The 24,215-nt window shown below is 38.4% G+C and overlaps 1 protein-coding gene across 5 annotated transcripts in view; it reads left to right on the forward strand.

Annotated features, from left to right (window-relative positions):
- The window catches only part of LOC123032032 (RNA-binding protein 12-like), a 58,036-nt gene that overhangs the window by 25,050 nt on the left and 8,771 nt on the right, over positions 1-24,215 (forward strand). For all 5 annotated transcript variants that reach the window (XM_044447650.1, XM_044447648.1, XM_044447647.1 and 2 more), the window contains 10 exons: positions 12,046-12,174; positions 12,988-13,167; positions 14,156-14,230; positions 14,889-14,960; positions 16,691-16,774; positions 19,048-19,137; positions 21,494-21,592; positions 22,911-22,997; positions 23,081-23,140; positions 23,594-23,727. In XM_044447650.1, coding sequence (XP_044303585.1) covers positions 12,046-12,174; positions 12,988-13,167; positions 14,156-14,230; positions 14,889-14,960; positions 16,691-16,774; positions 19,048-19,137; positions 21,494-21,592; positions 22,911-22,997; positions 23,081-23,140; positions 23,594-23,727 — 1,010 coding nt within the window. The remainder of the gene's footprint in view (positions 1-12,045; positions 12,175-12,987; positions 13,168-14,155; positions 14,231-14,888; positions 14,961-16,690; positions 16,775-19,047; positions 19,138-21,493; positions 21,593-22,910; positions 22,998-23,080; positions 23,141-23,593; positions 23,728-24,215) is intronic.

Here is a 24,215-nt window from a genome sequence, read left to right on the forward strand (position 1 = left end):
AGCTCCATTCAATAAATACATAGATTTAAAAAGTAAGTACATAAAACATCTATATTAAAACGCTTCTCTGATTAATAAATACTTCAACACAGTATCAGTCATCTTAAATCAGTGACAATCCCAGACTTTGTCCTTGTCCAACTAGGTAGAGCCACAATCCCCCAGGATCTGTCTTCTGACACCCCTTTTGGCCACGAAGAATTTAGCGACACTATATGTTATTGTTGGGTTAGTGTCAGACAGCAATATATAAATACATAGTTGTTCGGTACGGCCCGAGAAGCGATTCATCAGTGGGGAAATGAGTGCAGTGCGAATATCCCTGTAGAATGTGCACCTCAACAGGACATGCTCTGTAGTTTACATCTGTTCCATACCACAAGGGCAAAGGCGCTCTGACCAGGGGATCTTTTTGTACTGTCCCTCCAAAACTGCTGAAGGTAGTCTGTTAAGGTGGGCCAAGGACTGTAGTATGATTTAGTGGCCATTGTAGTTTCAGATGTCAAAATTATTCTATAAGTAAACATTGGAGGGAATAGATGATACTGGATAAGTATGATTTTTCATCTTAATCTACTGTGCATTACCTATATTGCACAACACATACTTGGTAGAAGCTTACTTTTGCAGCAGGAATGAGGAATAATTGTACTTTCAGATGCTGGACTGCAACTCCCATCAGTCCTATCTAGCATAGCCAGTGGCGAGGAATGATAGGAGTTACAGCCCAATATATTTGAAGTGCCACATGTTCCCCATTCCCGATTTAAAATAATGAAAATAAGCTCATAACAATGCAGTTGGTGGTCTTCTAGAAAGCTAAATAAGATATGTACAATGTGGATGTCAAGATATTTGAAGATGGCAGCTTGGTTGGATGTTGTTCTGACTGGTAGTTTTTTCAACCACAAATTTAGGTCAGTTTTATGTTTAACACTAATCTGTCTTCATCCTATAGAAAGAAGTCACCTGTAGAGCTACTGAAGTGTATTTGATCCAGTTCACAGCTTTGTGCATTTATCAAATGGTGTAACTAGCTAAATTATATGCATTTAGCCACCCTCGGACCTTGTTTGAAATGAACAGAAATATCCTGTTCTAATAAGTATCGATACTAAAGCATGCTCTTTATCATGCTGGCCTTTGAACAGCTTTTATCACAAATTAGGTAAAATGTGGTGATTCAGTGATGCTTAGAAAAGGCACAAACTTACATCCCTCACTATATGTGCCTGGGAGAATTTGCATATTTACTCTTGCAGGCATGACTTGCCACATGAACTTACAGAAGATGGATTATTGCTGTAGTTACCAAACTATACTAGAACTGTATAACAGCCTGTGGATTCTGGGTGTCTTCTTAGCCACAGCAATAAACCATCCTTACCAGGTTTGCAGAATATGTGATGACAAGTATGCAAATCTCCTTGGCATGCCCATTAGGGGAAATAAACCACTGTGTTCCCTTCCTATGATCCTGCAAATACGGTCTCACATTACGGATTTCTTCTTTTTCCCTAACTTTCAGTTCTGGAAATTAGGCATAACACAGTGGAAATTAAAGCAAAAATATAGAAGAAACGTTTCAAATGAGGTTGAAAGCAAAACTTCTGATGGATAAATGCAAAACAATGCACGTATCTTAATTGTGTATGCAGGGTTTGGTTGTAAATTGATTGGAAAATAAGATGCTGATAACTTCTGAAAACATCTTGCCACTTCTATGATCAAAACTAGGTAGGTGCTAACAAATAGGAGTACAAGAATGAGAATTAGTGCAACATTGGGTTTTCAATCCCTTCATATCCAACCTTTTAAAGTTGTGCCTTCTTAAAACTACACAAGTGTGAAAACTGAAGGATTCTATAATAAGCGTCAACAATTACCTTCTGTATTAGAAAGAATTAAGACTTTAATCTATAATAGAGAAAATTAATAACTGGACTGTAATATGCCAATATTGTAGATAAATATAGAGAAGAAATCTGTATTCCCCAAAGATGAATTTGATAAGTACCAGATAAACCATATTTTCTGAATAAATCACATTGCAAGGTCCAGTGGCAGAAGTATATCTAGAATATTTAGACAAATGGATTGGGATGGGGGTGGGCAGAGATAAAAATATTGACATAGCTAAGGAGCTGAACCTCATGTTTATGGTCTCCTTTATGTGCTCTGAGGGCTTGAGTAATCAGAAGATGTATTACTCCCTAATTAGGCTTCATTTAATATATCAAAAAAAAGAGGAAAGTTATACCAGCTATTCAGCCATTCAAGCATCTGGCATATTAAATTGGCCAGAGATTGAAGGGCTCAAACTAGAAACTTTTCAGTTTGAGCCTAGCTATCTTAATGACTTGTTATTAACATTGTACTCAACTGTGATACTTTCTTCAGATTTAGAAAGGAGTATGGATGTACAGGTAGGAAGGATTGAAAACTGTTGAATGAAGTGATGACACCTTTCGATTGTCCAAGCCTGGTGGAAACTTGGGGCCGGGGCTTTCCCTTTGGCATGCCAACCTTCAGTGCTTCAGATTTCAACTTCCACAGCTTAGGATAGTTAAACCACCTTGAGGACATGAGCTCCAGGTACAAATTCCAGTATGACCAGTTCTGATCTGGCCTTGATACCCCAAGTCCAAAAAACACAATGGAGCCTACAGAAGTAATCTTATTGAATTTTCATTGGCAGCTGAAGGACGAAAGAGGGGTTTTGTTTTCCTTTCTAGCAAAATTTTACAAAGGTTTTGGTCAAAGAAGTTTGGTGAATAAAGCTGAGAGACTAGTATTTAAAATGATTGATCTCATCCTCTAAGAAATAGGTAACTTAGTGCCCTCTAGATGTTTAGTACTGCAATTCCATACAGCCCTAGCCAACATGGCCAATAGTCAGAGATTGAGCATTGCAGTCTAAAACATCTGTGCAGCACGTGGGCACCAGGATGCTTACCCCTGTTGTTTTTTCTTCCAATCCCACTACTTTAGCTAAGCTTTTACTGACGCATCATTCTAGGTTTACTTGCTCTTCCACTGCCCCCTGATGCTTTCATTTCTTACATTAATTACATATATCAAGTCTCATTGTCAACCCTACTTCATATCAAATCTCAGTATAATTATACTTCTTTTTTATTCTACCATTCTTCGAGGAGTTCAGGGTGTCTTACAAAGTTCTTCCCTCTCCCAGTCTTATCTGTGTGTGGCAAGCATATACTCATGATCACCCCTGAGATCAGCTGGTTGATGTCCAAGAAAACATTGGGCTTGGTTCATGTGGAAGCTTGGATTTGCTAATGCAGAGTAACCTTGTGGAGTGATAAACCAGCATCACCTGATAATGATGATTTGGTTTTTAACTCCCTGTCATCTCTTACTACTGGCTATGCTGCCTTGGGCTGATGAGACTCATAGGACACAATATCTGGAGGACCACAAATTACCCACCTCTGGAGGTGGTCATGATCTGTCATGTTGTCAGAGCCAGCTGTTGAGAGTTATTTAAGGGTTAACTGGCCCTTGTAGGTTCTGTTTTAGGGATATACAAGGGTTCTTTAGCTCACAAAGAACCCCTGCTGTTTGGGTTGACAACATGCCACTGCAACACCCAGCAAGGGCTTGTAAATTCATAATGGTAGCTGTTATACATCACTACTCCTCAAGGGTAAAAGATAACCTATAATGGACTTTTTGTAGTTCGCCTAGCTTGGGAAGGCTGCTACAGAGTCTAAGAGACCTCTCTGTTTCACAGTACAAATTGTGGCATACAAAACAGTGTTTCAGAAAAGAACTTCAGGTATTTTAACCTTTGCACTTTTCTGCAAACATTCTTCAGGTTGCAATCCTGTGCTGATTTAAACAGAAAAATGCTTACAGTTTGTGGCATGCTTCAGCTATCATAGCTGACTGGGACATCCTGGAAGTTGTAAGCCTTTTTATGTCTAAACATAGAATCATAGAATAGTAGAGTTGGAAGAGGCCAGAGGGCCAATGTGTCCAATCCCCTGCTCAGTGCAGAACTCTCAGATGGCTCTCCAGATGCATTGTGAATGCCTCTAGTGGGGGCAAGCCTACAACCTTCCTAGGTAATTGGTTTCATTGTTGTACTGCTCTTAGCTTTCTGCTAAGGCGCTATAACAACCTGAAATATTTCCTTGCATCTAAATAATATTTTTACGTATAACCAAATAAAATAAACTAAAACCTCTGGTGTTATAGCTTAGATTCATTGCACAGCTTTAGCTGCTTAGATACAAGTAACCATTCTCTTTTGGTGCTCTCTGTACAATTCTGAGAAAACAAAACAAGATAATTTAACTTAAACCCTGAGGCTGCAGTACTCTGTATAGGCTTTACAAATGGTTTTGGTTCAGTGCAGGATGGAATTCCTGTATCCTCTGGCATTTAAAAAAAATCTGCATTATATTTTTATTCCAACCAAAAGTTGGAACTCTGAGTGTTTCATGAGAATAAAAAGCATAAAATACAACAAAATACAATATCCAGGTTTTAAGATATAGTGCAACCAAAATAAAACCTAGCAGCAGTGCAAAGATCTAAAACTGCAACAAATTTAAAAACAAAAGAAACTGAGAAACTAAAAGCTTGGTAAAGTAAAAAGGTCTTCACCTGGTGCCAAAAATATGATAAAGGCAAGAGGCAAGTCTCTCTGACAAGCCTGCTCACAGCCAAGTTGCCCCATCAGAAAAGACTTCTTGATAGCTACCCAACTCACTTTTTTTTCTGGAGGATCCTGGAGGAGAACCACTTTGTTCAGGCAAGTATACATAGGAAGAGACAATCCTTCAGGAAACTTGGCCTCAAACTGTTTGGGGCTGTTAGATTAATTGAATCACTACCAAAACTCATACAGCAATCTATACAAATGATCATGTGGGCGAATCCGTTATTTTGGAGCAACTGAAATTTCCAGACTGTTTTCAAAGGAGCCCTACATACAACACTTTGAAGTAATCCATACTGGAGGTTACCAGGGCATGGATAACTGAAGCTAGGCTATCTCACTCAACCCAGATAAGGCAGAGTTGGCTTATCTGCCTAACCTAATGAAATGTTCTCTGGCATCAAGTCTATCCGTGCCTCTAATGGCAATGCCAGATCTAATGCTTACAATGGTGTAGCCCCAAAGTAGGAACCTGATTCTGGGAGTGCAACCCCTCCAGAACAGGTTGAATATCACTTAGCCAGGCAGCTGAACCAACCACTAACAGAACTTCCATCTTCTCTGGCCCTCATCCAATCTATTTTCTCACCCAGGCACCAGTTAGGACACCCACTGCCTTACCACATTTGCTGAAAAGATAAAGCACCAATACATCAGCCTATATCTTCTAGCAGTTTTGAATAGCTACAAAACAATGTGGAAGATAAAATAGAGCCCTGTGACATCCCATGGTAGGGGCAGAGCATTTATATCCCATTACCACCTCCTGGAATTGGTCATCCAAGTTTCTAACGTCTTCTGGGTCCACTTTAAATGTTTTTTTTTTTTTTAAAGGAATGCCTTAACAATGACCTGAAGTGGTTCACATCATTCCCTCTCTTGAGGAGCTGACAGTTTCATGGACTGAGTAGGATAGCACCCTCCTAATAACCCATGATGGGAAAGGGTCAAACACACAGGTAGCTCTGCTATATTCAGTGGGACTCATTTCTGTGGAAATGTGCATAGAAGTGCAGCCAGATGAGTTTAATCTGCTGTTTTATTGAGGTACTTTCTTCCATTTTCCCAGGGACTTATTTTTCTCACCCTTCTAGATATTCTGTTAACCAATCACAATGTGGCATGATAAAACTGCAGTATATAGGATTTGGGACTTCTCATATGGCTTTTGTTTCAGTTGCAATATAAATGTAATACCAGAGTTACTTCACCCTTAAACCCTGCTAAAATACTCAAAAAGATGGGAGAAGTTTTAGAGGAGGATAATATCAAGGGAAGGCCCCTCAATGAGCAAGGGATGAGAAGAGGACAATAAATGACTTGTATAGAGAAGCCTCAAGTCACCATTAACTCTACCTCTGGCTGCAGTTACCCATGTACTGATCACCCACAACTTGGACTACTGCAAAGAGCTTTTTGTGGGGCTGCCTTTGAAGATGATCCAAAAGGTGCAGATGGTATAAAAGGACACCTGGTTTTGTACACCTTGTTGAGCACATTTGTATTCTTGATTGCTGATGGGGGCTAGGAATAAGTCTGAAAACTGTGCCAGCTGTATCAATACAGGCCCAATTCAAAATGATTGTCTTAAAGATGTCTGTCAAGGGGTCTGTCTTGAGTACCCATCAGTAAGATCAATCAGGTTGCACAAGATAAGGCTCTCTTGGTGGTAGGTTCAGTATCATGGAACCACCTTTTTATTGACTTGTGCTTTGCCATTTTTGTACTGTTTGAAGATTGTTGCTTTAATTTGAGATTGTAATTAGTTCATTTATCTTAGAGTAGCTTTCTGTGAATGTTGTTAATGCTTGCTAATTTGGCAGTTTTTATCCTTTTTTTCTTTCCTTTCCTCTTGACTGTACATCCCTTTCTAAGGGTGTAATACTAAAAAGTGATCAAAATGCTTTAAATATATTTTAAAATATAAATTAATCATTTCTCCATGCTATATATGCATAACTGATCATTTTGAAGAATGTACCAATTCAAGATTAATGCCTTTATCCTAACATGTATGTGAATCTCCTAAAACTAATCTAAGTCTTATGCGGACTATGGATACCATAATATTAGCATATATATGTCCTCTTGACACCAACTGTACTGTGGTTTGAACTTTACTGTGGTTTGAACTGTGGTGTGCATTGGCAGTCAGACTGAAGTATTTTTTCTCATTGCGTATCTAACCATGTGCCTGACTTGGACAAGTGTTGCATTCATATTACTAGTGCATGGCAAAGTGATTCATTTTGTGATGGTTGTATAGGACAGAGAGAAGAATAACTGTATTTTAGACTTTTTCTCCACTTTTTGCCATCAAAGAATCCCTCAAGGCTTGCAAATTTTATAAAATTGGCAGTTAAGGCCCTTTTATCCCAAAGAAGATGATGATAACAATAACAATAAAAACCTTGAAATTCCTAATACAAGCAGTGGGCAATTCTATGGATTGGATTTCAGCTCTCTTCCTTTACAGCTCTGTTCCTCAACCTGCTGCCTTCCAGGAATTATATTTATTTATGATATTTATATGCCGTCCTATTGCAAAAGCTTCTGGATGGCTTACATAAATAAAATACAAATATCAATATAAATTATGACAAAATATCAACATAAAAATCAACATGATGACAACTGCAGTCCAAAATATAAGGAGGGGACCCAAGCTGGGGAGACTGTATTAATATGTTGCAGCAAGTGAGAAAAGAGGTGGTAAGATCTGGTTCATCAGCAGTTTACCTCCCCTTCTCATTTCGTATAAGCTGAATGGCTTTTTGACAGCATCTTTCATGCAGGTCAAAAGCAGTAATCTATAAGGATGATAACAGGAATAGTTGATTTTCCTTTGTGAGAACTAATAAAGAGGAAGCTTCCTCCCACCTGTCCCAGAAGGAACAGGGGTAGGCATTTTCTTGCTGGAAATCTTCACAGCAACTGGTTGAGCCGACAGTCTTGGTGGGGCATATACAATAAGTCAACCTCATGATTTCACAGTAATGCTTTAATCTAATATGCACTGGAACTCCTTACTCCAGCCTTCTTCAAACATGGTGCCCTTCAGATATTTTGGGCTACAGTTGTTGTTCTCCTTGACTATTAGCCATGTTGGCTGTAGTCTATAACGTGTGTGAATATATATATATATATATATATATATATATATATATTATATCTCTGTAAAACAGTCTATATTCAACATTATAAAATGGCATCATATCCTTCTTCAAAGAGTGCTATCCAAGAGTATCTTGGATTATAGAAGTTGTGTTATGGAAACTTCTTATGGATTTGCATTAGTGGAACTGTGAAGCATTCATGTTTGATTTCTTCTTGTAGAACTCTTTCTACAGAGTTACTCCCATTAGCTTGAAAGTAGAGGTTGGCTCATGTCCTCAATTTTTCTCCCTGGTAAATTCAAAGAAGGGCTGCTTTCATGCCAGCCCCACATAAAATTCAGATAAGGTATTTTGGATATATAAAATCTGTTGATAAACCATTGTCCTACCAAAAGTATATCTCTAAGATGAAAGGCATGCAGTTCTTCCTGATCAAGGCCTGTTTCTTAGTGTGGGTCCTAATTATTGCTATTATTACTACATTGCATTTATATCCTGCCTTTCTTTCTCTTGCAAAGAACCCAGAGTTCTCTTCTTCTCCATTTTATCCTCACAACAACCATCTTGTGAGGTAACTTACAACCTTTTGAGGCAAGTCTATGACTGTGTGAAAGTCAGTCAATGAGCTTCGTGGCCAAGTGGGGACCAGAACCTGAATCTCCCAGCTCGCAGTCAGCAACTCTAACCTCTGCACTGCATTGACTCACATTGAGGCTTTTAAGTACAAATCCAACACTCAGTCTGTAAACACTTCCCCTAACTTTATCTAAGCTTCCAGAGTAGCTTAGTTTATCCTATCCCAAGATTACTGTAGGGAGGATCATTAGTTACGAGAGAGATTGAGAAGAATTTCAAAGTGAGGGTAGTGCCAGGAAGGCCTGTAAGGCTTCATGAAAAACAAACCATACCAGGTCAAGAATTATGTTCCAGTAGTTGAGAATGGTCCTGGTTGGAAATTCATTATACGTGCTTCAAGACTTTATTAAAGTACTTGAAAAAGCCATATGCACAGAGATGCTCAGAACTATTCAATTTATGGGAGGCAACATAATGGTGCTGTTAGTATAGTAAAGGCTGCTCATAGGTTAACATCCTCAGGTATTCCACCTCAGGTGCCAAAGCTCACCGACATTAGTGCTATTCCTAGGGCCCTTATTTTCCTAAGAGAAAGGAGCAAATGGCATAATCTGCTACCGCTACCAGGAGGCTCTTCATTCATTCAGATAAAGGGAACCTGGAAAAATCCATTCTACTATGTTCAGATTCCAAGGAACACAGTTTGTCCCAGAAGGCTGACTTTGGCACTGTGGAATTCAAAGGATTTATTTATTTATTTATTTATTTATTTAGGAAACTTCTATGCCGCCCCATTTGCCGAAGCCTTGGGGCGGCTCACAGACATAAACTTCGTTAAAATAATATAAATTAACAGTATAAATTAAGTCGCCCTGGCCAAAGAATGAAATAAATAAATACTATTAACAGTTAAAATGACATTTGAATAAAAAGGTCTTCGCCTGGCGCCGAAAAACAAATAACGATGGCGCCAGGCGGACCTCTCTGGGGAGCGCATTCCATAGATGGGGCGCCACCACAGAGAAAGCCCTCCTCTGAGTACTCACCCTCCTAATTTCCTTCACAGAGGTTTCCTGGAGAAGGGCCTCTCCTGCAGATCTCAGGGGGTGGGCGGGATATCTTAATTTTTGTATCTATTTTAATGAACATTCACTAATGTAGTTTTCCAGGTAGCTTATAAGGATGACCGTTGCTTCAAGGGTGGGCAGTTTGAGAACAGGACAGTAGAATATGGTAATCAAAGTGAATACCTGGCTCATAGGGCATGAGTCATTACAGGACCATGCCTTCCTTTTCTTCCAGGCTTTCAAATACTCTGCTGTTACCAGGTAAATCCATTGATAACTCCAGAGAACCTGCTTAAAATTGATTCGGACCCTGTCAATGCACTTGCTGCCTCCCTCAATATTGTCTGCTGCTTCCCTCCTTCCTAGCATCCTGCCTGAACTCCATGTGTTTTTCTCACTTCTAAATGGCAGTTCCCACAACATCTAATCCTCCCTTCTTCACAGCATGCCCAAACTCTTCCCTTGAGTGATGTGATTATCAGGCTGGTCCAGGGATGTTGAGACCCTTATCACCCACAATATTATAAGATGATGCTCACTTCTTCAAGCAAGCAAGCCTGTGCCAGTACAGTTTCAAAAGTGTTGTATGAAATTAACACCTATCCATAAAAAAGTAGTAGAGATTTGGGACCCGATGAACAATGTGTTAACAATGCTGTTCATTTTAGTTTTAGGCTAAAATTTAAGAGTATTTGTGCATCGATCCCTACCGCCCTGTGCATGTTTCTGGTCTCTTCATATTAACCATGTCTGATGCATATATGAATTTTATGAATGGTTGGTGGTATTTATGTTGCATTGTGCTTATAACAATAAAGCCTGTGATAGTAGTAGGGTGAGTTGGTGTGGCACAGAAAGTTTGCAAACATTGTAGCTTCATGTCAGCCACAGCATGTTGACATTGAAACTTATGTAAAGGAAGGAGAAGTTGTCAGGAGAGTAAGAGTTGTTTTATGGCAAGAGTGGTCATAAAATAATGTTGGCAGTGAACTGATAAATTTGAATTAATTTAAATTTAATTTAAGTGAATGAGAAATTGGGAGCAAGGAGAATGTGGAATAGAGCAAAACCTTGAAGGAAGATTACAACTTCTTGGCAAGAAGGAAGTGAACAAACTGGAGACTACAAATCAAGAAGAATTGTGTTCAGAAGTGGACAACTGTGGAAACCCTCCAGATGTTTTGGCTTTCATCTCCAATCAGCACTTACCAACATAGCCAATGTTAAAGGATGATGGGAGTTGTAGGCCAACATTTCTGGATGGCGGCAAGTTGCCCACTGACAGAGCTCCCATGCCTTAGGTGTTGTGTTAGAAGGGAATCTTATCATCGGCAGTTTCTGCTGTCGATGTAACGTTGTGAACTTTGAAGGCCAAGGAACAGTGGATGGGAGCAGAACTGATTGATCAGCCAGCCAGTGTAAGCATATAGTGTTGTCTTTTTGCTAGGATCTTTCAGACGTCTTTTTGTTGTGTCTGGTACTCATTACCAGTGTTGTTCTGTCTCTCCATGGTAGTGATTTTGAACTATTTCACGTTTTCATAATACAGTTCTCTGAATTGTATTAGTACAGATTGTTGTTGAGAAGTTAGTGCAGACTATCTTATGTAAATTGGCTGATGATACTGGCAGTTCATGTTAGTATCATTTGTGCACATTACCTCATGGTGTGGTTATAAGTCTGACAGTAGGGTGTTGAATTTTTGTGGACAAGTAATCTGCTGTTGAAATTAATAACTGCTTTGAGAAAGCTGTATTTAAAAAATGCTAATGTATAGACATGTTAGCAATCTGCCAAACCCATTTAATAAAATTGCTAACATAACATCTAATATTATTCACTGTGTGATTGTGTTGGCTGATATTGAAGTGGACACTGAGATACATAATTCTATTACTAAAGTATCTTTTTCTGTAAAATATGTTTCTTTGAAAGAAGAAGTTTCATTTTCAGTCATTATTTTTATGTATTCAAGCTACTAATTTGATGCACATATTTCTTCTAAAATTAATTCAAAGGATGAGGTTGGAATAATTTCATTGTACATTTTTAAAGCTGCCTTAGCAGTGCTGAATGTCAGAGTAAGCTGAACAAAATGGTCTGGCCATATGAAGTATTATTTTAATTGACTAAACTGAAATTTCTTTGTAGTGCTTGAGATTGTGAAAACCATTCTGTTTATTATGTGCTTTTGTCAAACTGGTCAATTTGCAGGGCTCATTTCTACAGTAGCCAAACCATGCTTGTGTTTGTATTTTACCTGTTGGCATATTTTGTATTGGTATGTTTAGGACTGGCATTTGTAGAGGAATTGTGGTTCAGCTCCAGTATTTTGAGGATAATAGAGATGGGAACACTGTATTCTTGTGAATAGATGGTGAGAGCTGTTTGCAACTGACATGAACACTTGTCTGCTATTCCTTTTCAAATATTTACATGTCGTTAGACTGTGCACTTTTAAAAAATATGGTCAATCTTCCTGTTTCCTAAATGAAAAACCACTTCTGTATAGAAGTTAATGTGAATTCTACATGCAGAATGCAATATTACACATTTTGCTTAATGAGTATTAACCACCCCCCTTTTGATTTGTTTGCAGATGGCTCACTGCATGACCAAGGTGGAACTGTCCATAGCCTGTGACAATCTAATTGATAAAGATGTTGGCTCAAAATCTGACCCTCTGTGTGTCTTGCTCCAAAACGTTGGTGGAGACCAATGGACTGAAGTAAGGACTTATTTGTAGTAATAGAAACAGAGCAAGTCAGAGGGGGCCTCCCAGGCCATCTAGTCAGACCCCCGGCTCTAGCCGGCTCCACTCATGACATGCCTACCATGTGTATGTCTAGCCTATCCTTGAACACCCTCACAAATGGGGCCTCAACCACCTCCTGTGCAAGGAATAGGAAAATTGCCAGAAGCTGGCCAATCCTGAAGGGCATAGATTGAATATAAACATGTTTTGTCCTTCAACATTAATTTTAATATAAATGAATTTTAAGGAAGTGTACTTTACAAATTTGAGCATCAAATGTATTTAGTTTATAGGAACATTTCTAAAAAGGTTTCAGTTCCTATAAAAAATCACAAAGATGACTATCTAAATGATGACCACGAAATTGCTTGCTTACTAGAGAGTTTTTAGTTACTGCAAACTTTCCAGTCTTGAAAATGTTTATAAATTACTTTAACCTCAATTCTGTTTGCTACTTAAGTTCTTAAGTGGAGTGGGGGAGGGAAAGGAAAGGGGTAAGAGGACTCTCAGGCAGCCCTTTGAAAGGAGCAAGTGAAAATGTTCCGTTCTGCAACACAGCAAGTCACTAAAGCTAGCAGAAGGGAACTACATTGACCTATCCCATTCCAGCTCATTTCCAGTGTTACTTTAGGAAGCACCTGCCTGCTGCTGTGGGTCACACTGGTGCAATGCAGACAGCAGAGGTACAGTGACAGCATTACACCCATTAGCTTGCTTAACGTGCACTGTGTGTCTTTTGTAAAATAATGTGGCCCTTAAGCAACTTTCTCTTTCTTGTTGCTACAGTTGGATCGAACTGAAAAAATAAAGAATTGCCAGAATCCTCAATTTTCGAAGAAACTGCTTATAGATTATTATTTTGAGAAGGTTCAAAGAGTGAAATTTGGTATTTATGACATTGATAACAAATCATATGACTTAAGTGATGATGACTATCTTGGAGGAGCTGAATGCACCTTGGGACAGGTACTGGAAAAGAAGCACTGTTGCAAGCTTTGTAAAAGTAAAGACAGGAATGCCTTCATCTTTCTTCTTCACCACCTCTTTATTTTAGAGGAGAAGGAGACGCAGGACTCTGTGAGCTGGTTTCACTGCTGGATAAAGGCGGACAGCAGTCACAGCAACTGTCAGTTACTCATTTGTACACTGTGACTGCAACATTTGTATATACATTCATTATAATGGTATTTTTTCAGTCCCTCCCCTCAGCCCGGAAGTAGATGCTGACTGGGTTTGCATGACACACCAAAGCATAATGGGTTGTTGTATTGTGCAATCCTGGACTGATTCCTGCACAGTGGCTTGTTTGAGAGCAGTAAGGCACTCTGACAACCCATTGGTTACCCTGTCATCTGAGTGCAGGTGACTGACCCAGTCATGGATGCTGGACCAGCCAATGACTGCCTTGTCAAAAGCAACAAAAATCCCTAGCTGCTAAGTTTGCCCAGGTCTACAGCAGTGCCAGCTACATCACAGGTGTCCAAGGAGCATTTTGAGGTAGCTAGCAGTGGCTGGATGTCTCCTTCATCAATCCTGAGTCACGTTGGCTTACCAACATTGGCATTTTTGTCACTTTATTTTTGGGTAGATTACAAAAGCTGGATTTTTTAGTAATAGGTGTCATGATATTTCATTCCAAATTTCTGCACACAACATGCAGCAGCCATTGAAGTAAGGCAAATGTTAAAATCTGTTTCTCATTATACTTGTATAATTAGATTGAGGTGTATTTTGGTCAGTGTTTTTGGAAATCATAATTAAATTTCAGATTGCGTAGATACTATCATGTTGGCAGGATGTTAACAGGCTTCTCTTTGATCATTAAAATACTTATCTTCACATTTCTGCTGTAAATATAATGTTCAATGAAGTCCAGTTTTCCAATATAACATATAGAATAGGACATATCACTTCCTTGTCTGGTGTTCATAATTTGTGCAATTTGTATCTTTAGATTGTGTCAAGTAAAACTCTGATTCAGCCTTTAATGCTGAAGAAAGGCAAACCTGCTGGAAAAGGCACTGTTACGGTAATTTTTAAAAAATGCTATGACATATCACTTATTGCTTGTTTAAAGCTACAGAGAGTAAAAAATACTGCTGTTTTGTTTAGACTTCAGTATATCTGGAAATTATACTTTTCTTTTGGTTAAGCTAATTCTGAAGTATGTTAATGTGCTTCTGTACCTTGTGTTTTGTACGTAGCCATCCTTTAATATTTAATACCCCAAATTAAGCATTGTCCATAATACAATCCATGCTGGCAAATGGAAATTATCTATTATTCCTTTTATAGAAGAATGGATTGATAGGATATGGTACATTGCTTCATTGGTAAAAGTAATAGAATTTGTTCAACTGTGGAAGGATAGATGGAAAGACCAAAAATTTGAACAACTTTGGATGCCATTATTATTTATATGAAAAAACCATTTGATTTGGACATCAATATATTTAGAGCATTTGCAAAGTTAGTGTAAATTTTTTGAGGAAGACATTGGATGGTATTTATACTGTATGTTGGAAAAGTAGGATTAGTTTGCTTGGTGGTTGTTAGTGGGGTATACGTTTTATCTTTAATCGTGATTTTATATAATTTATGCAGTGTTCTGTTGTTTGTATACATTTTAAAAAAGCTTTCCAAGACTTCACTTAAACCAATTTTGTACTTTTTACTTGAATTTACAGATTACTGCAGAAGAGATTAAAGACACCAGAGTTGTATCCATAGATGCTGAAGCTCGGAATTTAGATAAAAAGGTGAAAAAATTCTAGAAACTAGATTGCTTACTTGTTGTCAGTACATGAAATGAAAAAGAAGGTAGTTGCATGTTTATATTTTTATACACTGTGGCAGGATTTCACAGTGCTAATATACTTTGTGAATGATATAAGGAAGGTGGCTACCCAGAGACGGGCCTTTTCAGCAATGGTGTCCTGGTTATGGAATCATCTCCCCAGAGAGGCGTGCCTGGTGCCGACACTATATACCTTTCAGTGCCAGGCCAAAACCTTTTTATTTTCACAGTGTTCTGTTTAAATTTTTACATTTTTAGCTTATTTATTTTATATGTCATGGGGGTTATTTGTTTGCTTAATTTGCTTTTGATTTAATTTTATAATTTTTATTAGATTATATATCTTATCCTCTGTTTTATCACATTTTATAGTGTGATATTTTGATTGGTTTGTGATTGTATAATTTATTTGGTATTGTAGATTATGTTTTAAATTTTTAATATGTTGTAAACCATCCTGAGGATCACTGAATAATGGGAATGATACATAAATGTCTTGAATAAATAGATAAATAAATAAATGTAGCACTCCCTAAAGTGGATTCTGGTGCATGATGTACTTGCCTTAGCTGAGAAGGGCACATTCTCTTTGCAGACCACTAAATGGAAAAAGCCTAAACAGAAATATCTTAACATATTTTGCTAGTAGTTACTTATAATTATTTATGCATATGAAAAGCAACTAAACAGAGCTGCAATCAGGCAAATCCTGCATCTAAGTGGGAGACCACCAACTGTGATAGGGTCATTATTTGAATAAAGGGATTGACAAAACAAATTTCTTTAATTTCTATAAAATATTTTGACTTGTTCCTTTGTTAGTTAGTAATATAAGAGCTGAAAGTTCCCCATGATGACAGATACAGAATGTTAGTGTTGTAGATGAAATTCCCAGCAAGAGAAGTTCAGGGGGTGGTGTTATTCTCTCCAAGGATTGGATTACTGGTTTCGTGGATTACCAGTAATCCATGAAACAAAAAAACACCATGATACATTGCCTTGTTCATGTAATGCGAACCCATAGTTTATTTAACCTATGGATTTTTGAATTCTGGATTGTCATGATACATGAATGTGACCATGCTAACAAACCATGGTATGTTAATTGCAAATAACCCAGAAATATATTACATTGTTTTTGTTGCATTCTTAACTTCAGGTTCTTTAAACTATGGGTTGTTGTTGTATGTGAGTCCAAAACTCTGGGTTATTTATGGGTTATTTATTAATCTACGGAAGCAGCAGGTGTGGTAAAAAACCAAAACCAAAAACACACAGTAACTACTGTGTAACTACTGTAACTACTGTGCTATGGTGCCACAAAGGCATTTGGGATACAGGGTAGAAGAGGGTGAAGAAGACCAGGAATTAAAACAAATTATGGTTTATTTAATCATATGCCAGACAAATATGTTTTAAATAAACCTGGATTAGCATTATGTGCAAACCAGGTAATTTATGTCGAATGGCTTGATTTGGAGGATAAATTCCATCCACAATGCTAACATTCTTTAAGTGATACTTTGTGTAATTATGTTTCAGCTTTCTAAACTCACTGGAAGAGGTAGAAGCTGAAACATTTGGTAGAAATGAAAGGCTATAGCTATTCCTGTTTTGCATGTGTGTGCATGCGTGTGTTCTGTGATGTTCTGCTGTATGTATGTATAAACAGGTGTCTTTTTTCTAATACAGGATTTTCTGGGCAAGTCTGATCCATTTTTGGAGTTTTATAAACAAAGTGAAAGTGGAAAATGGCAGCTTGTCTACAGATCAGAGGTAGGATTTCAACAGTGATTCACTCTACACCAGGGGTCTCAAACTCGCGGCCCGCGGGCCAATTGCCGGGATGGGCGGGGCACAGGGGAGGGGCCCTGCGGCCTTCAAAGCGCCGGCGGCGCCCGGGCGGTGGTGGAATACTTGATGCGGCCCAGCCTCACCCAGACTCTACTTCCAGCGGCCTCCAGGTAAGTTGAGTTTGAGACCCCTGCTCTACACACATCAGAAGCTGTTGTCTCATGAGAGAGTTACATAACTGCATAAGAACTAAGCTGTGCTTTCTTTGCCAAAGTCAGGCAGAGGCACATACTCCATTTTTGTAAGATGCTTTCATGTGATTTAGGGGTGTTCCTTATTTTCTATCCCAGTCTGACCCTTGGGAATGACTTTTAGTGAGGAGAGTGGGCTGCAGCTGCCTTCTGCAGGTATTTTCTCAAGACCCAATCCAATGTCAATTTTTCCACAGTTAGTCAACAATGAGCGAGCCAATAGGGATGTCTGGAAGGAAAAAAATTCAAACTGGCATTGTAACAATTCTTTAAGTTCTAGAGCTGTAGTGTCTCCAATTTCCATCAGTGGGAGTAGGCAGCCATCATAGGTTAATTGCTCCCACTTCCCATGGCAGGCAAGGAACATGTGACCAGTCTCTTTGCCATGGTCGTAGCCTCTGTGGCTCCTCCCAGCCGTTTAGTCCCTTGCTATCTCCCAGAAAAGGCTTGTTCTAATTTTTCTTTCAAGAAACAAGAACAGGCCTAGACCTGGTCTCAAAGGGAAAATGCTTCACCAACAAGCTACAGCTTTAGATTGGTTCTTACCTGTACTTTCAGCAAGTTCTCATGGAGTGGCAACACTGCAGTGTCCTTCCCAACTTGAAGTCTCCATGTTGAGCTATGAGAACTGCCTCACTACATTGTCTCTCTCTCAAAGTGCTGTTTTTCAGCCCAGAAGGTCTCAGAATTAGCTGCACACACTATCAGAGATCACTCTTTCAGCAAGAACTCTTTCCTTCTTTGGCCAGGTTCTTTCTTTTTTCCCCAGAATCGACACTATTTTTACACAGAACACAAGAAATAGTTCTCCTCTCCTTCTGCCCTATTTCTTTTTATCACTCTGAGCAGGTCTACCACATCCCAGATGTTACAGCTGACCCAAACCACTATTTTTGTGTGGTGCAAGGCATATATATTTGCAGCCTGTGGGGCTGAAAAACTCCCTAAATCAACCAACTCCACAGCAGCAGCTGCCTCAGTGACTTTTTTCTTCTACTGTCATTCCTTTAGTGGAGATCTGCAGGGCAGCTACTTGATCATTTCAATCATGCATTGCTTAGGCATTATAAATGAAACACACATGCTTTGGCTGAACTAGCCTTTGACTCCAAAGAGTTAAAACAGCTTCTCTCTCAAACTTAGCTTCAGGCTACTTGGGGCCCTCTCTAGGGGAATAGTAGGATTTGTTCATTATATATTGAATGTCTACTTGCAGTGGCTGGGCATGAAAATTTGAGTGCTTACTGTGAAGTTCCATTCAAACTGAGGGTACAGCAGACAATCATCCTTTGGCAGGCTGAACAATCTTGGTAATTACATTTTTTCAGAGAGATTGTGCCAGTCCCATAAAGTTGGGTTTTCTGGCTCTTCATTCCTCTCTACATTTTCTTCCTTCTTTGTTCCTGGCTGCTCCTACTCTGTCTAAAAGGTTGACTAGTCAAGAACTGGCTAGGAAGAGCTATGGAAACCAGGACTAAAGCAAAAGGCCTGGTCACATGGCCTTTGCCTATCCTGGTTAGTGAGAGGAGCCAATCCATGATGGATGTCTCCTCCATTTCAAATCTGAAAGGAATTTCATGGTAAGTACCCAGCTTTCTAATTTTTGTACTCAGACTGTACAATGAATCTTCATTTGGCAGGCATGAACAGGTTGAGATACTGAGATATAAAACTGGGAATCAGTTAAAAATACGGGTCTGTACATAATAGACAAATACTCACTCAATAGTGAAATGTCCTCAGATATTTGCATAAAGCTATTCTTGGTGATGTCATAAAAGAATGATTTAACTACTTTTCATTCAGAAAATTTAAGCAGGATATGGGCTGTCTGGAACAACATATACAATTGAATTAATTTAAAAACTGGCATAATTTCCATAAAATGCTAATTGAAAAATTGACAGCAATATGAAGGACCTAACTAGAGTTTTAGGGGTGAGAAAACAGGAGTGTTGTCCCTTTTGCAGTAAGCATTGATTGTGTTTGCTTTTTTGTATATAGGTAATCAAAAACAATTTAAATCCTTGCTGGAGAAAGTTCACTGTTCCTCTGCAAACATTCTGTGGTAGTGACTTCAACAAACCGATCAAGGTGATGACAATGAATTTTTAAAAGTGTTTTAAAGATAGGTTAGAGATGTTTTTGTTAACTTTGCAACCTCTGCTATTGTGGTATGAAGGCTGATTTTTAAATAAATGTGTGAGTTTTAGTTGGCTTGCCATGATTTTTGTACCAAAGTCTTCTGTATGCTTCTCCCCTCTCTCCTCCTTACCTGTTTTTGTTGCCCCTGCAGAGAAATATGCTTTGACAGTACTAGGAATACTAGCAATATCAAGTATTTTCTGGGTTGGAAATGGGCTTACCAAGTCAGTACATAGGAATCAATGGAACTTGAATTAGTATTTTAATGGGTCTATAGTAAGTATGAATAAATCTGGATCCAGTCCCCTGTCTCCTTTATTAAACTGAGCTGGGAACTTTATTCTTGTTCTTTGGGTACCTGGGAATGAAGTTAGGTTTCTGTATAGATTTCAGTTTATGTAGTACCTCTTGCGAGCAGGAATATTATCCAAAAATAATAACAACATTTACTAGCTTTTACATTTTAATCCTACACACTTAAGAAATTTATTTCTTTTGAAGACCAAGCTCATGAAGACCTAAAATATCAGCTTTCACTTTCCAAAGTAAGTCGGTAGTATTACTGGTTCTGGGAAACACTGAAAATATGACCTGAGTGTGCCAGAAATGCCATTTTGATTATGCCTGACTTTGGTCTTAAGCTAAGGTTTTTGTGGCCTAATACATGAAACTAGTATTTTCATACTTCAAAATATCTCATGCAGTTGCTTAAGAAACATTTGTGGTTATAAAATAGTTGCCACACAACTGGATAAACCGTTTTAACCTTCATAAGTATCCTGGCTTGGAACTGAGAGTGCATTGTTAGTATCAGTGGTTTGTCTCAATACTGAGGTTAGCAGCAGAAAAGTTGTTGTTGGGTTTTGTAAGCTCATACAGTTGATTATCAGCTTGTGATAGCACAGCTCTGGGGACTGGCATGCGTAGTGCAACTCTTCCTGAGATAGTTCTGCTTTTATCACTGCACATTAGGGATGAATAAGCTTTTCTGTGACTTTCTAAAACTTGTCTTGTAGATCTTGCAGGGATCTATTCCATGTTACTTTTTTATTCATAATATGCATTAATATGCTGGGTGAGAGCATCCACAGCTTTGGAATCTATATTTGCTTTGGACCAGATGACTTTGTTTGACTCCTGAAATCTTTGTTTCAGGAAATCAAGTACCTGTACTAAATAAAAGCTAGCAAACAAATTAATTTCAAACAAGGCAGGTTCAATAGTGAATTGTGGGTTATGTAACAAGAATAAGGGAGATAAGAGGAAGTACTTATAACTGATGCAGTGTATCGCTTTCCCTGATGGAATTCTAGCTATAAAGTACTAAACAAACCAAATTTATCTTACAAGCATGGTAAATTTGACCTTTTTGGGCTCTGTAGTGCGATGTATGCCCTTTTTCTGTACAGATTTTTTTTAAATGATTTTTAGGTCACCCAGCGGACTGTAACTGGTGGGTAGGTAGTGTTCAAGGATGCAAAAATGGATTCCTGATCTCCCGAAATTGACTATCCCTGCTATATACCATATCTAAATAGAATTCTTAAATTTTTAGCATATTGCAGACAAGCGAGTCCAAAAAGAACATGAAAGGCACATTTTCTTTAAGTATAGTTTCATTCGAATTTCTTATAGGCTCCAAATACAAAGCAATTTTCATTTGAATCCTTTTTTCAATTTCTTATGTTGCATAATTTCTTATGTCTAATTAAATGTATTAGCATGGACATTCAGGTCATATTTGAGTTGATTTTTTAATGTGAGCCTTGCTGGTCTTTGCATGAGTGAATATTACCAGGGAGTATTCACACAAAGTTCTTAAATGAGTGAGAACTTTGGATTATACCATTTAGTCTTGGGACACATTTGTTTTAAGACTTTTTTGCTGTGGATATCTACTTTTTGTGCGGTATTGTAGTTTCAATTATTTTATGTTATGGAGACACATACAAGGGTTAATTTCTGCTTTCTGTTTTCATTTGATCGCTTGGCTTCTGTAACTGGATGGTTATGTATAATAGCCTTGGAGCACTCTTTTTTAAAAATTCTGCTTTGCATTTGGGTGCCTTTCTGTTGCATACTCAGTAGGTGAGTATATATGGTTCTTAAGGACTCATTTTTGGGTGTCTCTTTTACTATCAGGTTTCAGTTAGTGATATGGATGACAACACCACTTCAGATTTGATAGGGGAGTTCACATGCGTCACTGCAAAACTGTTGGAAGCGAGAGATCAAGTGGTGAGCAGCAGCAATTTTTTATTTAAAAGTTCCCCCTGTCCATTGCCTACTGTTTCTTTCCTTCCAGGTGCACTGTTATGATTATGACAGTGATGGGTCACATGATTTGATAGGCAGTTTTGAAACTAACCTCTCCCAGCTACAGAGTGCAGGAGGCAGCTCTCCGGTGAGCTTTTACTTTTACATTCTTTTATTAATTAAATGAACCTGTGACTCATTTGTAAAGAATCTGAGAAATAATAATGTTGTGCTTGGCTTCCCACTCACATTGCTTGCAAATATGTCTGTTGATGTGTGAATGAAGTGAAGAATAATGAAGTGGAAGTGAATTCTGTGTTTTATTTCCTTGAACCTTACATATAACTGCTGCTTCTAAAGGCATGTCCTAAGTCCTATTAAATGTACTTGCAGCTCTACATCCCTTTCTATTATAATCTACAATATGGGGACCATTGTGGTAAGCACCTTGATCTGCTAGATCTCAAAAGACAAAGTAACTATATGAAATGCATTGGCTGGGTTGGTCCTGACCACCATAGATTCAAATTATATGTGACTAGGACAGAAGTTATTTTGTTCAGGAGTGACTGAATATTTCATAAACTGAGAAGGATAGTATGCTTCTCAAGAAATCTGATCAGGCAGCTTTTGCTCTCCAAAGCAGAATTACTTACTGATTTTTAGCTCCATCCCCTTCTTCTGCTATACCAACTGATACTCCATTCCTAGTTCTGTATCACTATAATCCTTGTCAAATCACAGGATGAATCTGACCGAACACACTTAAGAGCCCATTATCGGGCCTATGCTGTGGCGGTGAGGGTGGCGAAGAAAAAATTCTTCTCCGCTTCCATTGCCTCCTCACAATGCTGTCCGGCGGAGCTCTTTCAGGTGGTACAGGGAATGGTTCATCCAGGCCCCAAAAAAGATCTTATGCCACCCTCAACGGCCCGCTGTTTAACCGTCCCTACTGTTACAAGTAATGCATTTGCTTTCCCTGAGCCTGTCTTATATATACAGCCCATCTACAGTGCTTGCCATCTTTTTCAATATCTTCAATATTTAGTTAACTGTGTCTCAATAGCTGCTTAGGCACAGCTGTCTTCATGAGTCAACAACACCCTTCTAGCTAGCCCAGCAAATGATCCTAGAATCTAAAAATAATTGATTTCTCCTCATTTTTAAATGGACCATAAGGTACCAGACAGTATTTTACACACAAGGTCCCAGTATCCATGAATCTTTATATTGTTACCTGCTGTGTGAATGTATTTATTTTCTGTTGCACGTCATGATTTGTTATCATGTGCCTTGTGTAAAATGCAGGCAACTTCAGAATGGTTCTTCTTGTGCCTGCTCATTGCCTGCATTTTTCCAAGCTAAGTTAGAGCTTATCAAAAGCAGCACTCCTTGTACATTTTAAAGTTTAAGATCTGATTCACTGACAACGTAACATTTCTTCTGTGTGTCTTATTTTTCTGTAGGTAGAATTTGAGTGTATTCACCCTGAAAAGAAGAGGAAGAAGAAGAGCTACAAAAACTCTGGCATTGTTAGAATAAAATCCTGCAAGGTAAGAAGTATTACCTGTGGGATGGGTGGCTTTTCTATTATTGTAAGGTATAAGTTGTAACAGTTTTGCTTTTTTTTTTAAAGATTGAAACAGAGTATTCTTTCTTGGATTTCATCATGGGAGGCTGTCAGATTAATTTCACTGTGAGTTACTCATCTATTTGCATGCCTTTTATTTCTAAATAAAAACACTCACAAGAATTTATATATTCCAGTGAAAAAGCCGTTGCTACTTAATATGAACAAAACCTGTTTACTGGAAATGACAATGTCTAAGGATCATGCTTGTATATTAACCTTACAGACTAGATAAAATGAATTCACCAGTCTTTTTAGTCAAGGATAATGCTATGCACTGCTCTTAATATATAACAGTCTCTTCTCTCTGGTCATAGTGCAGGAATCTAGTTTATAACCAATTGGATTACTGCCAGTGACACAATTGGGTCATTGAGTGATTATTTCAGTAAAATTCTGCATTGATGAATTAAGTCAGCTTGAAGCCAGTTTGCATGACTGTTGGATTGCCTTTCATGACAACCCTTTGTGAAAAGAGACATTTGCTTTACTTACTGGTATTCTTTATTGTCTTACCAGGTGGGCATAGATTTCACTGGCTCCAATGGAGATCCAAAATCTCCAGATTCTCTTCACTATATAAGTCCAAATGGGATAAATGAATATCTTACTGCCATCTGGACAGTCGGGAATGTGATCCAGGATTATGACACGTATGTTAAACTTTCTTTAGCTAGGTAAAACCTTTAACAATCTGTGACATTTTAGGCTTAAATCCATTGTCATTTTAGCAGAGGACCACTAGCTTTTTGGAACTGTCTCCCTACCTTCTAACCCCTGCAGCTCTCTGACTACCCAAATTTTGCTTTGGAATATTTACTAGCTCCCCAGAGGGTGCATGGTGGGCTGAGGGGTAAAGAGGAATCACCCCAGCTCCCAAGTTCCACAAATGGAAGTACTTCATTCAGTGGAATAACAGAACCCTGAATAATCCCTAGTGATGTGTTCTGCTACATAGCTTCAATTCTGTAAGCCTTAACTATTGATCTATCTCACACTTGCACATGTCATAGCTGTAATTTAGTGGCAAAAAAGCTGTCTTCTTTGCCGCCTCAAATGTTCCTGATTCTTCATGAGCATAAGCAGCTTTATTCCTTGTTCTGCTTCCTCCTAAAATAATACTAGCGAATCTCAGTACCCA

Source organism: Varanus komodoensis, unplaced genomic scaffold, assembly GCF_004798865.1.
Source record: "Varanus komodoensis strain SLA01 unplaced genomic scaffold, ASM479886v1 scaffold52, whole genome shotgun sequence".
In the NCBI taxonomy this organism is placed as follows: domain Eukaryota; kingdom Metazoa; phylum Chordata; class Lepidosauria; order Squamata; family Varanidae; genus Varanus; species Varanus komodoensis.